Source organism: Melanotaenia boesemani, chromosome 14 (genome assembly GCF_017639745.1).
Source record: "Melanotaenia boesemani isolate fMelBoe1 chromosome 14, fMelBoe1.pri, whole genome shotgun sequence".
Classification (NCBI taxonomy): domain Eukaryota; kingdom Metazoa; phylum Chordata; class Actinopteri; order Atheriniformes; family Melanotaeniidae; genus Melanotaenia; species Melanotaenia boesemani.
Window position 1 is genome coordinate 8,529,907 of NC_055695.1, and position 16,136 is coordinate 8,546,042.

General features: G+C 37.6%; 1 protein-coding gene across 3 annotated transcripts; it reads left to right on the top strand.

The window, feature by feature from the left end:
• The first annotated feature begins 398 nt into the window (after positions 1-398).
• Positions 399-15,393, top strand: LOC121653758 (dipeptidyl peptidase 9-like). 3 transcript variants are annotated; one of them, XM_042007418.1, is made up of 21 exons: positions 399-546; positions 2,940-3,030; positions 3,524-3,768; positions 5,416-5,528; positions 5,723-5,896; positions 6,295-6,463; positions 6,846-6,956; positions 7,216-7,344; positions 8,521-8,582; positions 8,679-8,779; positions 8,950-9,127; positions 9,403-9,562; positions 9,752-9,831; positions 10,853-11,023; positions 11,291-11,426; positions 11,577-11,722; positions 12,050-12,196; positions 12,472-12,624; positions 13,011-13,153; positions 13,699-13,810; positions 14,074-15,393. In XM_042007418.1, the coding sequence occupies exons 2-21, from the start codon at positions 2,975-2,977 to the stop codon at positions 14,164-14,166; spliced, it is 2,679 nt and encodes an 892-aa protein (XP_041863352.1). In that variant the 5' UTR covers positions 399-546; positions 2,940-2,974; the 3' UTR covers positions 14,167-15,393. The 3 variants fall into 3 exon arrangements, 2 of the variants coding, with proteins under 2 accessions (XP_041863352.1, XP_041863353.1); XM_042007419.1 differs by having other exon boundaries at positions 3,530-3,768; XR_006012850.1 differs by lacking the exons at positions 10,853-11,023; positions 11,291-11,426; positions 11,577-11,722; ... (3 more) ...; positions 13,699-13,810; positions 14,074-15,393 and having other exon boundaries at positions 8,950-9,132.
• The last annotated feature ends 743 nt before the right edge of the window (positions 15,394-16,136 follow it).

A 16,136-nucleotide genomic window follows, 5' to 3' on the forward strand; every position in this document is an offset into this window, starting at 1 on the left:
TGTCTCACACTTTGGTCACATTGCATCAGTATAGCTGTTCCTTGTTTTTGTGAAAATTTTCATGTGTTTTTTTCCCATTTTTTGCTGTCCTTACTGTGCCTAAAAGACATATTTAGTATTATGTTCAGATTTTTGTGTTATACATTATGTTTTTAGCACTTAAACCCATTATTCTTAACAAAATATGGAGCAAAGAAAGATGGCAAACTAAGTTAAAATAAAAAAGGTGGTGGTTAAAAATCGTATGTGTTAGGGTATGAATATTTCTGTTTGTTAAAGTAAATAAAGTAAAAAATATATATATATTTCAAACTGCATAGCTAAATATTAGTATGACTTATCGTATCCGGGTTAAAGGTTTAAATTTGTAACGTATGATTCCTACAAACTACCTATTTCCGCGTTGCTCGTGCATTAGCCTTAAGCAGCTACCTGCTCTCCGGAAAGTAGTTCCTGTGTGCGATTTATGTAAACTAACAGTTATTTTCAGCGTAGACCTTCATTCGACACACGAAGATACACTCTCAAGGTCCCTGGGCAGAAAGTGTAAGCCATATGCTAATGACATTTTACTGTTTTGATTTGTGTCATGTCATTTCGGCTGTGTATAGTCTGCGCTAGCTAACCTCTGCTTAACGGGCGGCTACCTGGCTAGTTTAATACAAAGTACGTTATCCACAGAGGTTTTACGTGGTAACCTTTGCTAGGTTTTATGTCTGGTAAATAATAAACATGATCTTTTATGTTGGTCCATTTGCAAACTTAAAGATTATGCTACATTAGCAGAACTGTCAGAGCGAAAATGGTGAAACTGATTCGCACGCGCTACCAAGTGGTTGGACTACTTGGAATGCGCTAACTGAGGATGATCCCTATAATATGTGACTTCATGGGAGGTGTTGACATATTAATATGTTGGCAGTACATTATTTAGCATCATGTAAAGTTTAAGATTTCATAGATTATAAGTAAAATATAAAAAAGTAACAAATGATGTACTTTAAGTTATATCGCAACACTTTGATTGCTAAAGTTGTACCGAACCATCGCGTCCAGGTGTTCAGATGTTTAAATGGAAACGGAAACAGAAAGTGGACTCGTACACCAACAAGTACTACTGGGCATGCATTTTGGGCACGCTTTTATAATTTCTAGCACTTAATACCCTTTCTTAAAAATAAATAAATAAATAAAAATATAAAAATAAAATCAGGAATTATCTGTTAAACGTCATAGTGCTGTACTTAATTAATGCGTTATATTACATATTCATTTGGACAGTTAATGTTTTTTTACAAGACAGTAAGCAATGTGCTACTGAGGTGTAGGAAGCTGAGCCCTAAATCAAGATATTGTACTATAAGGTAAATTGTTTTCTAATCACGTCTTAAATAGTGAATTTAAAGGGATTAAGATCAAATTAGACTAATGAACATGTATGATTTTAATCCTTTGCCTGTATGCTATGCAAAATGTATGCAAAAAATAAAAAAATAAATGAATGCATGAAGACCAGAACTCTTAGTGCGACTGCCTTTAGTTGATTGATTGTGGGTCTTTCTGTTTTTAGTCAATGAAATGCAGGTTGATTGTGAGTCATCGACCATTTTTAATTTTAAAACTTTGTCTTGGCTCAGTATACATTGTTTATTTGTGAGGGATATATTCTCTAACCCCACACTACATATCTAAATGAATGTCTGCTTCTGTTTTATGTCAAATCATCAGTAATTATAAGTGGGTGACTGATGCAAATAGAAGCCGTGTTTTCCGATATCATTCCACAGCCTCTACATGTTTCATATATGATGTTATATTAACTTTGGATCATTAACCTTTTGTAGTCCTCAGCACATTATTTCCTCTTGTCATTCTGGTAGAGGATAAACTTAGCTTCATCTGTAAGAAAAAAAAAAGTTTCAGAACTGCTCTGGCCTCTTTTTCTATTCTAATATTTTAATGAAGTCTAATCTGTATGGTCTTTTCTTGAGACTTAAGCCTGGTTTGGACCTTGTGGTCTGTATTTGCTCCCTTGAAGTCCTCTTTTTGTGGTAGACCTGGATAATGATAATTATGATATGTCTACTTTCTGGAGTTAGTTCTTCACCTGGCCAGATGTTGTGAAAGGGTTTTTGGTTACCATAGAAATTTTCTTTTGATAATTCACCACTGTTGTGTTCACAGCTGAACACTGCTTTGTTATCTATTATTCAATCATATTTGAGCCCCTGAAGAACTCTTATACCTAAATTTTTAAATGTAAACGCTTACATTTTTGATAAATAGTAAAATAAACAAGAAGAATTGTGTCTGCATCCAAACATATAGACCAAACTGTGTATGTAGTTGTATGTAAATTTCTGGCAATTTAATAGTTTTTCTATCGTGTTGATATTTTGCATGACCAGCACAACCAAAAAGTTCATAATGGGACAGAAAATCTGTTCCGCTTTGTAGGAGTACTCTTGTGAAGATAGCTGCTGTTGCATTTTTCTCAAAATGAGCTTATTTATTTTTCACACTTCATTTAGGCCCCAGGCTGCAGAATAGTCTACAGGATACATCCTGCAGTGAATTGTTGAGTGCCAGTGTAAAATTTGCCATCATTATGACACAGGCGTTCATTCGACTGTCAGTGTCATGCAGCTGACTCACGCATGGTGAGACTTTACATCAGAAATATTTAGCTGGAAGTGTGCTGTGATCAGCTGAAGGAGCAGCTCCTCCATGAAGCAGAATAGATGCATCGACCAAAACTGACACCGTAACCCCAGTAACACCTCCACTGTAGTTAGCATGTGACATTAGCCCAGGGTATGATGTGATTTTGATAATTCAGCCAGGTGTTATCCTGCTGTTACTGTACATTGTCTGAAATTACAAGTCTCTTTTGCTTGGTATGTCTTCAGTTTTTATGTCTCTAACTTGGTGTTTTACAGGCTGTCAGGTCTGGTTCAAGGTGGTTGAACAGTTAATGCACAAGGTAAAGAGGCTGAAAATTGAGGACAAAACAGAAGACGGCCAAAAAAGGTGGGCACTACATTAGTTTTTCAGTTTTAGTTTATTTTACATAAATTATTGTTTTTTTTATTTATTTATTTTTTTATTATTTTAATCTCTGAATACTCTTAGTTTTTGTATGCATTTTATGTCTTTGGATAATTGGGCAAAATAGAACCCGATAAAAATAAACTTTAAGCATTATCTTTGAACAGTAAGTAGTTTTTAGGGAAAAGATATGTTCTCATGTAAGTACCAGGGTCTGTATTATCAGAGTTGACAGCTTGAGGATGTTGTAACGTAGGAGATAAAGGAAGTTTTTTTTCAGCTACACTGTTTGGTGATTTAATAATTAGTAATTGTTTAGAGTGTATTAAGTAAGTTGTAATCTTGGTTTTATTAAAACGTGGTAAAACTGGATTGCTTTGAGATGAATGTTATGCATTACTCTAGCTTGGCTCTAAATAAAAATTCAAAGTTGTAGTTACTGAGTGTTTAGTGATGTGAGCTGTTCTGTCAACAGCGTCAGAGAGGCACTGGCAGGCATGACGGGGGTTGACGAGCTCTCGGACAGCACAGAAGTTGTGGAAATGGAGGATGTGAATCCCACCCAGTTCCAGGTTGAGAAGCACACATGGGACGGCCTGCGGAGGGTCATCCACAACAGCCGCAAAAACACTGGCGTGGTTATCAACAAGGCACCACATGACTTCCACTTCATCCAGAAAGATGATGCCAGTCCTCACTCACATCGCATTTACTACCTTGGTAAGGAGGTGAAACTGAGCAGATGTCCAAGCTACATGAACACATACCACACGGCGTCATTTCCTCCAGTCGATGTCATGAATTAAATCCCAGCTCAGATCAGATACTTATAGTAGGTCTTGACTAGTGTGCAGATCATGGCTTTGAAAGGCTGTTCTCATCTGTGAATAATCTGTGGATGCAGCTGGTGAGTCAGAGTTGACAGCGTGCATCTGTTTTCAAGCTCGTTTGATTTCCAAAGAGTTGCTGTGACTTGACTTGGTGTGTGTTGGAGAAAATGTGGAACTCAAACAGGATGAACATTTTGCTTTGTGGACATCTTTCCTTTTCATTTGCTGCAGCTGGAGTGAACAGAATCTGCACTAAATAGCCGTGTTTTTTGCAGATGTTCGTATAGACTTTGATACTTGGACCGTGCAATATGGACTACAATGAATCTGTAAAAAGTGCATCCATGTTGACTTGGATGTTGACTCTACTTGTGCTATTCACACTCATCATTTAACTGCTACTTTTCACCATGTTGTCAGCCATTCTTTCAGTGTTTTACAGTCTTTCTATGTTCAAAATCCACTACAACTCACTTTCATGCTTTTTAATTTAATTCTTAACATAGAGGCATTGTGTGTTTTCAGCAAATTTTTCTTTGAATGAATTATCTTTTCAACACCTTGAGAGTTTCTGCATATGAGGCACAAACATTTGCATGGACTCACAGTTAGAGTTCTAGATCACTCTCATCATACTCTAGTAAAGAACTGAGGTCAAACAGCTTTAATATCATATTATTATTTGACTACTTGTCAGTATTCAAAACTGCAACTTAGATAATGGGACATGGTAACCATATTTAGTTCATAATGATGAATTAGGGACAATAATCCTGGAGGTGTCATGAGGCTGGGCAAAAAAATCATAAACTGGTGGATGTATATAACTAAAAGAGATTTAACTCTGTTCTACAGATTGTACAGATTCTCTACTATTCCTGCTGAAGCTGCAAATTTCATACCATCAATCAACCATCAGGGAGACAATGAGTCAAAATCAGTTGTTGAGAAAACATTTACTAAATGTTAGACTAGAACGGAAAGCACCAGACAAGCTGCGCTTGTACAAATGTGCCGCATATTTACCGGTACTTAAATCCCAAATGGCATATTTTAGTTTCCTATTAATGAATTATTAATGATGCAGCTTTCAGAGATGTTACATTTTTGGAGTGGAGTTGAACAAACTCAGGTTAAAGAAATTTTCCTTACTGTGATAAAGGACTTTCAAATGTTATTTCACACCTACACTTAGATGGGTAAAAAGTAGCCAGATATGCTGTAATACCTGCTAAAAACATAGTGGCTTTTCAGCAGAAGTTAATCTTTAAAATAAATATTTGGCCTCCCTCCTTTTTATTTTTTTTTAGGATGTTACTGCATAGAACTGAGAATAAACAAGCTACTCTAACAGCATGTTTACACATGATCAGGTTCACTGTTGAGGATTTCTGCCACGATTGCCAGAGGCTGAGTCACTCTGTAAAAGCTTATTATTCAGAAATTCAGCTCTCAGCATGAGTTGAACCTATGCTCATTTTCCATGGAAGTTTAACATTGTTTGTTTACTCTTTCTGCTTGTGGTGTTTGTTCTCAGGAATGCCTTACACTAGCAGGGAAAATGCCTTACTCTACTCAGACATTCCCAAGAAGATCCGCAAAGATGCCTTGCTGGTTGTGTCATGGAAACCAATGCTGGATCATTTTCAGGTGAGGATTTCTAGTCTGACATTTTTACAATTTAAATTACAATCATAAACTTCTTTTACAAGGTATTTGCATCCTGTCAAGAGATTTAATTTAATGTAGGGAAGTTTTCAAATCCCTGAATGAACTCTGTTTGACCTACTCTGGCTAGCCAGCATAGTTGCATTGCATCTCCTCCTGTCACCTTTGACCCCCAGGCCAGCCCTCACCACGGGATCTTCTCACGGGAAGAGGAGCTGCTGCGAGAGAGGAAGCGCTTGGGGGTGTCTGGCATCACCTCCTATGACTACCACCAAGCCAGCGGCATCTTCCTGTTCCAGGCCAACAGCAGTCTGTACTACTGCCGGGATGGTGGAAACACCACTTTAATTGTGAGTTAAAGGACAGTTGGATAGTAATTTTGCTTCCACACAATAGAAATGCTTATTACTGGCCTTCCAAGGCTGTAGGGTGACATCTCAACAGTTCTTGGCCAAAGGGTAAGAATTCTAGATTACCTTTATTGTTTTTAGATTCCCAGTAAGAATACAAACATTTTCGTTTAAAACGTTAGCAGAACTCTTGTTTTCTTGCAATCATTTCCTTTTCGAATATCCCGATTCTTTTCTTAAAAAAAAAAGGTCTTCCATTTTGTCAGACCAGGGGCTGTAAATGTATTTATTTCTACACAGTTATTGTATTCTAAAAGAAATGATCTGATGGGTAGTTTTACTTTCTATCAGCAGCTGTAGTCTCAGGTGTCTTACAACTGCTGTGAATTTCTCGACAGACTTCTCCAGTGAATCCCATAGAGATCAAAAGCCATAATTCGGGCACACGCATGGACCCAAAGATCTGCTCGGGGGACCCCAACTTCATTGGTTTCATCAACAACAATGACATTTGGGTGACAAATATAGAAACAGGAGAAGAGAAGAGACTCACTTTCTGCCATAAAGGTCAGGACTGATAAACCAAATGCATTTATATTGTTTAGTTCTTAGATAGTTTTCATTTTTTTAATTTATTTTTTATCAGACATGTAATCTGTAAGCAGGTGGACAGCAAGGGGCGTGGTCAACCTGTCAAACTTGGCAGGTAGACCATGCCCATGTGAACATCAGCTGATAATTACGTCACTTTCCATCCAGTGACACCGCTGATGAAGACGGAAGGGTTGCCGTCGAAACATGTCAGGTATGTTTGACAGATTATATGTCTGATAAAAAAAAAAGAAACCTGAAAACTATAGGTCAGGACTGAATCATGGTCACACACTCGGTCTTTTCCCCAAGTCTGAATTTCATCCCAGTGTTTCTTTCTTGGATGTTTTTATTTTAGGCATTGACAACCCAAAAGAGGATCCTAGATCGGCTGGTGTGGCCACTTTTGTCACTCAGGAGGAATTTGATCGCTTCACCGGATACTGGTGGTGTCCAGCTGCTTGTGAAGGTGAGTGTGACTTTGTTCTCAGTTATTGACAGTTGGGTCAATGATCATAAGATTATTTTATTATCAGGAATGCAGTCCTTAAGTTCTGTCATTATAAGGCATTTTTGTAGTTTACAGATTATTTAGCAACTAACACAAACATGGTTGTTAAATTTTCACATTAGTAAAAGTGAGTTTACTTGACTAGTTTATTCCAAAGGCAAATATTTAATTAGAATTGTTGTACTACTCAATTGCTTTTCATCTCTCTTTGGATTAGAGTCAGATGGTGGTAAAACTCTGCAGATTCTGTATGAGGAGGTTGATGAGTCTGAGGTGGAGATCATCCATGTCCCATCGCCGGCTCTGGAGGAGCGCAAGACAGATGTCTACAGATACCCACGTGCAGGTATGATAACAGAAAAGGTGTTTTGTTTTTTAGTTGTTTTTTTTTGTTTTGTTTTTTTTTTAAGCGATGCCCTTGTTTTGCAGACTGTTTCACAGCTACTACAGTTAATCGTGAATCATAGAACAAATACAAGACAAACATACCTTGATATTCCTTATTGGTTTGGGGACTTCTGTTTGGAAGCCTTGAGTTTGTTGTCATTTTCCATACCATCTTGGCTAGACCTGATCATGTGTGCAAAATGTAGAGTGATGCATAAAAACTATTTTCTCTCTCCATAAAAAAAGAAAAAAAATATATAATTGGCCAGAGCACATTGATCACAAGAAGTGAAATGTAGCTAATGACACCATCAAGATGTCAGGGGAAAATTTCATTTTTAAAGGACATGATAAGTGAAGTTGACACTATCTCAGTGGCAGTCCATCTGAGTCACAGATGTTTTGTAGATCGGGCCTTAAATGCCTCAGTGGAATAGTTCTTAAAATCACTTCTTTGTTTTCTTCACATCTGACATTGAATGATGATAATACAGTCTGTGACCATTTATGTGTTTTTCTTTTGTTAGTTTTTTTTTCCCCCGACCCAAATTACACAAAATAAATGGGGTATATCCTCACAACTGCAAGAGCTATATGCAAAATTTTTGACTGAAAACAAACACAAAAAAAAGAAAAAAACAAAAAACTGTGATGTGAAATTACTGTTGAAGTGTCAGAATCACAATTTCTTTCACCGTGTCAGAGTAAATTCACCTGGAACGCAGTAGACATTTTAAATGGTTATCTCCTAAAAGAAACCCACATTTACTTTACTTTAGTCAAAACCTAGTAGACCAGTTCATCTCAGAATTATTACAGTAATGCCTGGTGAGTACAAAGTAAACTTGAGCAGTTTTACAGATGTTTTAAATAAAGTGTTGATAATCAATACTTCTATCAATTGCTCTGCTTGGTAAATTTTCTTTAGCTGAGGGTCTCCCTGTCGTTTCGGTATGCTACATGTTAGAATTGGTGCCTTCTGCAAAAATCCTCTATTGCACACATCTGATGCTGCACTCTATATAGGGGCTGTTGTCAAAAAGAGATTAATTTCCCACACTTTTTATGTATATTTGTAAAATTTAACAACTTTTGCTCAGATTTTTGGATGTAACTCAGCTGAATATATTTCCAGGAAGCAAGAATCCTGATATCACTCTAAAGATAGCAGAAATAAGAACAGACAATCTTGGAAAAGTGAGTGATTATCACATTGTAACATTAATTGACTCTTTATTAAGTTATGTTTCATGTGGTTTGTGCTGTGCCCTGATTGGTTTGATCCTCCCTCAGATTGTCAGCACACAAGAGAAAGAACTGCCTGTTCCCTTCACCACCCTTTTTCCCAACATCGAGTATGTTACCAGAGCTGGATGGACGAAAGATGGTCGTTAGTAAGTTTCTTCTTTAAGAATTAGAAAAATACATTGAAACCCTGTTTTAAAAAAAAAAAAAAAAAACTCCACCCACGGTCTCACAGATCAGGATTAGATAATAATATACCAGTATACTGTACATGCTGAAGTTCCCACCCGTCACAGCTCGTCCTCTTTGTATGTGTCAGCGCGTGGGCGGTCATGATGGACCGACGGCAGCAGCATCTCCAGTTAGTCCTGCTGCCGCCTGCACTCTTCATCCCTGCACATCAGAGCCTAGCCAGAAGACAAGAGAGTCTGGAGGCACTTGGAGACACAGTCCAGCCCTTCATCATCTACCAAGAGACCAGTGATATCTGGATCAATGTGAGGTCCAACACCCAGTTTGTCTCTGATCATAATGCAACCGAGTGGTTTCCCCATTTAGTTTCCTCTCATGTCTGACTCAGATTTGATCTTTCTCCTCTGTGAGCAGCAGAAACAGATTTGAGCAAAAAAGCTGTGATGTGTGTTATTTCTTATTTAATCCTCTGCTGCAGGCCCAGTTTTTAGTTACTAATATTTTAAATACATTATTGTGTAAAGCAATTTTAATTGTGAAAAAAAGATCAAAACTTTTTGACTGTTTGTTTGTGCTACAGGTCCATGACATTTTTCATCCATTTATCCAAACCAGTGATGATGAGATCACCTTCCTCATAGTAAATGAGTCTAAAACAGGTTTCTGCCACTTATATAAGATCACCTCAGTGTTACAGAGGAGCAGCTTCAGCTGGGCCAAAGGCTACACACACTCTGAAGGTATAATCATGTGGAGAGAAACGGCTGAGATCACACATGTTTTTGTTGAGAAATATGTAGAAATTACTTTTGAAAACGTCAGTTTATCTGATGTAGTTTGAAATTTATTTGTTTTTCCATGCTGTTTGGATTCTCATTGCTGTTTTGATCAATGTTACTCATATGAAATATTTGCGCTTTTGCCATTAGATGATTTCAAGTGTCCAGTCAAAGAGGAGGTGACGGTGACCAGTGGGGAGTGGGAGGTGCTGGCCAATCATGGAGCAAAAGTAAAGCCCTGCACACACATCTGTTCCATGTTTGTAACTAATGCTGATGGCTGTAATGCTGTCAAATAGAACTGCCACATACAGAGGGGTAAATAATTAGAACAGTGCATTTTTTTTAACAAGGCTTCTATGATAATAGAGGAATTAAATTGGGGATTTTATCATGTTTATATTTGACTTGGAATGTCCCACTATGCTAAGAGAGCATCCTTGACCATGAGAAGCACCTTGTCTACAGTCAGTCACTGCAACGGTCAAACACGTACAAACACGTACACACACACAAATTCCTGCAACATCTTCCTTTATTTACATGTTGCAGTCATTGCATTTTTAACATGTATGAGCTCCCTGCATAGTTAAAAATACCAGCGTAACATCAGATAACTTCTGTTGCTTGCTAATGTTGTTTTGATGTGACTGCACACTGATTGAGACACACTGTTGTACAGGTATAAGGGCTTCAGCAGTATGTCTAGCTTGTGTCTGCTCTGCATCTCCCAGATGTTTGACAGTCCCTCTAGGAATTTGCAATGTTGCGATTTCAACTATTAATACAAATTCAGCCAAACCTTGCAGAAGTCTGCACATCCTTGCAGTTTTGTCCAATCACAGCAATTTTGATGCAACTTTGACTAATCTTAGCACTTCTCTGTACTACCTGATACACATACGTCATCAAGTTTAATTGCCATGTTTCTGATTATTAATGGGGGAGAAATATGCTACACCTGTTGTCTGAAATCACAGTGAGGCACCGTGTATGACACTTTCCACTGTTCAAGGAGGGTTTTTGCTCAGCTGGTTGAGCGACCGCCTCACATACAAAGACCACAGCCCTATGAAGCAGACGGAGCAGGTTTGAATGCTGGCTTGGGGCTCATTGTTGCATGGCAACCCTTCTCTCTTTGACCCTCTTTTCCTGTTTATTAAAGGTCCCAGAGACTGAAAATAGTTTCCTGGTGCTGATCATGAAAGTAACGTAAGCTATTTTGTACTGCTTTTGTATTGTTCTGTGCAGCGTTCATGCAGCCCTCAGATTTGGGTGGATGAAGCAGCTAAGCTGGTTTATTTCCAGGGAACCAAAGACTCTCCTCTTGAGCACCACCTGTATGTGGTGAGCTACGACTCGCCAGGTGAAATCGTCAGACTCACCAAACCTGGTTTCTCCCACAGCTGCTCTGTGAGCCAGGTATCTGAGCACAAACTCTTCTGAAGTGTTTGCATGAAGTGTTAATGTCAGGGTTAAAAGCCGTTTTAGAGCCAGTTTCTCTTCACTTCTGAAACAGTCAGATGGCGAAGCTCCATTTTATGTAATATTGGTTGAAAATATAATCGATCAGTATCATTAAGAGTAAAAACTTTTCATTTTTGGTTTTCATGTGATTGTTTTCCTTAACTGATTCCAACTGAGATCTAAAATACTGATTAACACCAACTTTTCTTTTCTCTCACACAGACATTTGACATGTTTATCAGCCATTACAGCAGTTTGACCACCGCTCCTTGTGTTCACATCTACAAGCTGACGGGCTCAGACAGTGACCCGCTCCACAAAGAGCCTCAGTTTTGGGCGAGCATGATGGAATCTTCTGGTACTGAATTTAATTTCAACCTTTAAACTTTGTTTGGCAGTTACTGAATTCTTTATCAAAGACGTCATAGAGCATGTTGGTTTAGGCCTTGGGCCCATGGTTTAGTGTTTCATGTATAGGTTACTTTCTTTTGTACTGTTTTGATCTCAGGTTACCAGTTTGATGCCAGTCCTCCTGAAATCTTTAGCTTCACAGGGAAGTCGGGCTTTGAGCTGTACGGCATGTTGTATAAACCAAACCACTTGGTTCCTGGCAGGAAGCATCCCACTGTTGTCTTCGTCTATGGTGGACCTCAGGTTTGATCTTTTCCACTTCCATTAGACTCATGACATTAAGCCTCAGAAGCTAAGTAATGAGATTTATTTTGTTTCAACTACAAAGAAACAAGAGATTTAAATAAAAACAAACTTTTCTTTGGCATTTATCTCATGTATTTTACATGGGATGTCTACAGCTATGACTATATAACCTATGTATGATAAACATATGGTACATATGGTTAATCTAAATCCACCACATGCTGTATCTGCTGTTTTTGAATGGTTTACTCAGAGGAGGAGCGTACAAAGCAGCCCTGGCTAACTTAATCAGAATGATATCATTATTTTCGTGTTTTCTTCCAGGTTCAGTTGGTGAACAACTCTTATAAAGGTGTGAAGTATCTGCGTCTGAGTACGCTGGCATCTCTGGGCTACGTTGTTCTGGTTATTGATGGGCGGGGCTCCTGCCAGCGAGGACTCAAGTTTGAAGGAGCTGTGAAGGACAAAATGGTAAATGTCATAAGGAGCTTTTTATTTGCCAAAGGAGCTAAAGGCGAGAGAAGCAAACACATGGAGATCTATAGAGATGCAGAGAGATCTCCTTAACGTCTAACACTCTCTTAATGATACTATGACAAGCTTAAATGTGTTTAGCCAGTTTTTTTTTTTGTTTGTTTGTTTTTTTGCAGTTTACTCCACAGAAATCAGCTTTATGTGTGCATACTGAGTCTAAATAACAGCTGAAGATGTTTCAGTGACCGAGGCTTGTGCTTCTCTCAATCCAGGGTCAGGTGGAGATTGACGACCAAGTGGAGGGTTTGCACTACATAGCTGATAAGTATAAGTTTGTGGACCTGACTCGCGTCGCCATCCATGGGTGGTCATACGGAGGCTTCCTCTCTCTCATGGGCCTTATCCACAAACCGGATGTATTTAAGGTCAAAACTACACACCTTTCCTGTGTCACTGAAAATATTTGGCTTTCTGGTTTGTTTCTGTGTTGATTTTTACATGATTTTATTTAATTGCGTGACTTCTCCAAAGGATACTTTTAGTTTGAAGCATAAAAATAAATGTAGCAGTAAATTATTGAATGCAAACAGTTATTAAAGCACAAGTTGGGCCTTTATGGCTTAATTGGATGTTTTTATGCCATTATATAGAACTTAAAAAAAGAAAAGACATCATGGTCATCAGACTTGTTTCTTTAACTCATATTTGCTGATTCTTCATAATTCTTAATATGAAACACTTTTGACTGCATTTCCTGCATTTGTTAAAGGAGTTAATAATAAAAAACCTGCTTGTCTTACTTGTTAATTAGGTCGCCGTTGCAGGAGCTCCAGTGACCCTGTGGATGGCCTACGACACCGGCTACACGGAGCGATATTTGGACACACCTGACAAAAACCAGAAGGGATATGAAGCTTGCTCTGTCGCCCTGCATGTTGACGAACTCCCCAATGAGTAAGAGCTGTTCATTTAACCTATGATGCATTTGATGGTGTTGCTTTCTGCATTTGTGTGCCATGTTTTCATTTAGGTTTTGTTTTGTATTAAACATGCTTTAAACCCAGAAAAGAAGTTGTACCATGGCAAATATTTGACTCAGAACTGTCAGCTCCTCCTGTCTCCAGATAAAAATGGACAGTGCTTGTTGACATCTGGGAATAATCCCAACATACTCATTTGGAAAGAATTCCTGAAGACATGACTTTTTTTTTTTTATTTCTTGTGTGTGGCTCAGTCACATACAAGGCAACCCTAACCTGAACACAACACACCCTGAAACACCTCCTTAACTAGTTAGTTAACTAGTTAACATCAGTCTGATCTGAATTTTCTGTGAAGAGCCATTTCAGAGTTTGCTTCATATTTGCTTTACAGATGGATGGAAATAGCCTTTAATTTGCACGAGTAATAAAGTTTTTATCTGGAGAAGAATTTTCTACAAACATGTTTGTAAATCTAACTAAAATAACTAAGAGTTTGTACCTTTGTGCTGAATACAGGCCCAACAGATTGTTGATCCTGCATGGATTTCTAGATGAGAATGTGCACTTTTTCCACACCAACTTCCTGGTGTCGCAACTCATCCAAGCAGGAAAACCATACAGCCTGCAGGTACGGTGATTTATTGACATAAACATGCTCTGAAGTCTGATCTTAGATATTAAAAAAGATATTAAAATGATCTTATTTCTTGTAGTAAAACCTGCACATTAAGCATTTGGTCTTCATTAGAACCACCATTTGCTGAATTATAGTTTAAATGACAAACTGTGGGTTTTGTTTGTGTTAGTGGGGGGAAGCTTTCAAGAATTGAAATGGATGAAAAATTTTCACTGAGCACATTTGGTTGTTGTGGTGTTTGTTGTGTGTCTTAGGTTTATCCAAATGAGCGTCACAGCATCAGGTGTCCGGAGTCAGGAGAGCATTATGAGATTACGCTGCTGCACTTCCTCCAGCAGAACCTCTGATAAGCCTTGCCACACACTTAACATCCGATCCCTTTTCCCTACCCATCTCAACACCTCTCCTTTTCACATTCCACTTATTCAAACCTGCCATCACCTCTGACTTCACTTGAGTTTTTGAATCCGTTTAATTCAAGCTTCACCAAACCTTGTTGCACCTCAAGAGTCATTAGTTAGTCTCAGATGCTGCAGCACTTCAGCATGAAAATATTATAAGAGTTGGTGTAATCTGCATGAAAAAAATTGTCATTTCTTGGACCTCTGGTAGCTTTTAATCTGCATTTGTTTGCAATGATTGACATAGCTTGAAGCTCAACCAGCAGAGGGCGCTGTTCACTCAGAACAAACGGGGATGGAACAAATAAAAATTATTTATGTTTTAAATGCTGCTTGCTGCATCATAAGCAGGGCAGCATCACTAGCAATGCAAAAACAAACAAAAAAACATGTGGAACATTTTCACAAAATGAAAAGCAGTTCCTTTTTCTGGTGCCATTCCTTTTTAGTAATTCTTTTTTAATGGGACCCAACTGACAAAGATATTGATATGCTCTCTGTGAAAAACACTGGTTTAAACTTATTAAATGTAATACTCTTTAAGAGCAAATGAGCAACTCTTAACCCCCTTTGTCACACACTTTGTAGTGTTTTTGCTGAGATTAGTCTGTAATGTGCTGTCATAGATTATTTTATATGTGGTTATTCAAGAAAAGAAATATTCATGTAACATTTTTATTTGGTAATATTATTATTACAAAGAAGACAAAACAAAATAAGATTAATGGTTCTTAAAGGTCATAAATGGTTGAAATATGTAGCAACCAGTTGCTTTTCTCTCGGTCTTTTGCTTTAACATTTTGGGGAGCTTCTCTTTCTTCTGCTGCTGAGAACTTTTGCACAGTACATGTCTACCTTGGTGCCAACAAACCAACCTAAAAGATGATTTTACAGAAATGTTGGCGGTCTGAGGTGCCTTGCAAGAGTTTGAGACTATATATATATATATATATATATATATATATATATATATATATATAGATGATATAGATGTGTGTGTGTGTGTGTGTGTGTGTGTGTGTGTTTGTATATCAGGTAATCTGTCACAGGACCCACAACAATAGAATGCCTTGTTACTTTCTAAACATCTGCAAGATGAGCTACTGCAATCTGTACATGGTTAAATGTACTCTGAACTCTGATATTGAAAAACATAAACTGAAGTGAACAATCTTCTCTTTTTCTATTGTGATTTTTTTAAAAATGTATTTTTGAGTATTTCAATTATGATGTGTGAAATAAAAAGGAGAAATTATCCACAAGAGTGAGGGATTCAAATAATTAAAAGTAAATTATGCATAATTACTCCAATAATGAGGTAACTAAGGAGACAAAGTTTCTTATATATAAATATAATATATAATAAATTGTATATTAATGACTTATACAAAAATAACACGTTTACACCAAAGAGCTTGAAACCTGTCTTATGTCGGGTACTGCATTTGGACTGGGTGAAAGTTTTGACATAAAATTTCTTTTATTGCAATGATTCTAACATCATTTCCTGAATATTTGTGTTTTCATTCCTTTCATTCTCAGGTGAATAATGGATGTGACTCTTTTCATATCCAAGCAAAACAGGTTTTCTTTTAAATACAACTGAATTTATATTGAATTAGATTGGTTTGGACTGTAGAGAAAACGACAAATTGAGGCCATTTCAATCACATTTAATTAAATTGACACTTAAAACCTCTTGGTAGTGGTAGGCAGACACCTCACTTTCAAAATATTACTGGCTTCTGTCTGACCCATAATGTTGGTGGACTTGTGTAAATGGTAAAAGTTTATGGCTGCTAATTTGTGGAATGACACTGGACCATTTTTCCCAGTAAGAACACTTTGCCTTAAATTAAAAACAATTTAAAAAGAACCCCCGGCTCTCCCACATCATTTAAACAACATCTCGTAAC

Bases quoted from the DNA above. Each gene is read 5' to 3' on its own strand.
- LOC121653758 (XM_042007418.1), top strand. From the start codon at position 2,975: ATGCACAAGGTAAAGAGGCTGAAAATTGAGGACAAAACAGAAGACGGC. The intron at 11,427-11,576 runs GTACTGAATTTA...TTTTGATCTCAG, and splicing joins GAGCATGATGGAATCTTCTG to GTTACCAGTTTGATGCCAGT. The intron at 13,811-14,073 runs GTACGGTGATTT...TGTGTGTCTTAG, and splicing joins GAAAACCATACAGCCTGCAG to GTTTATCCAAATGAGCGTCA.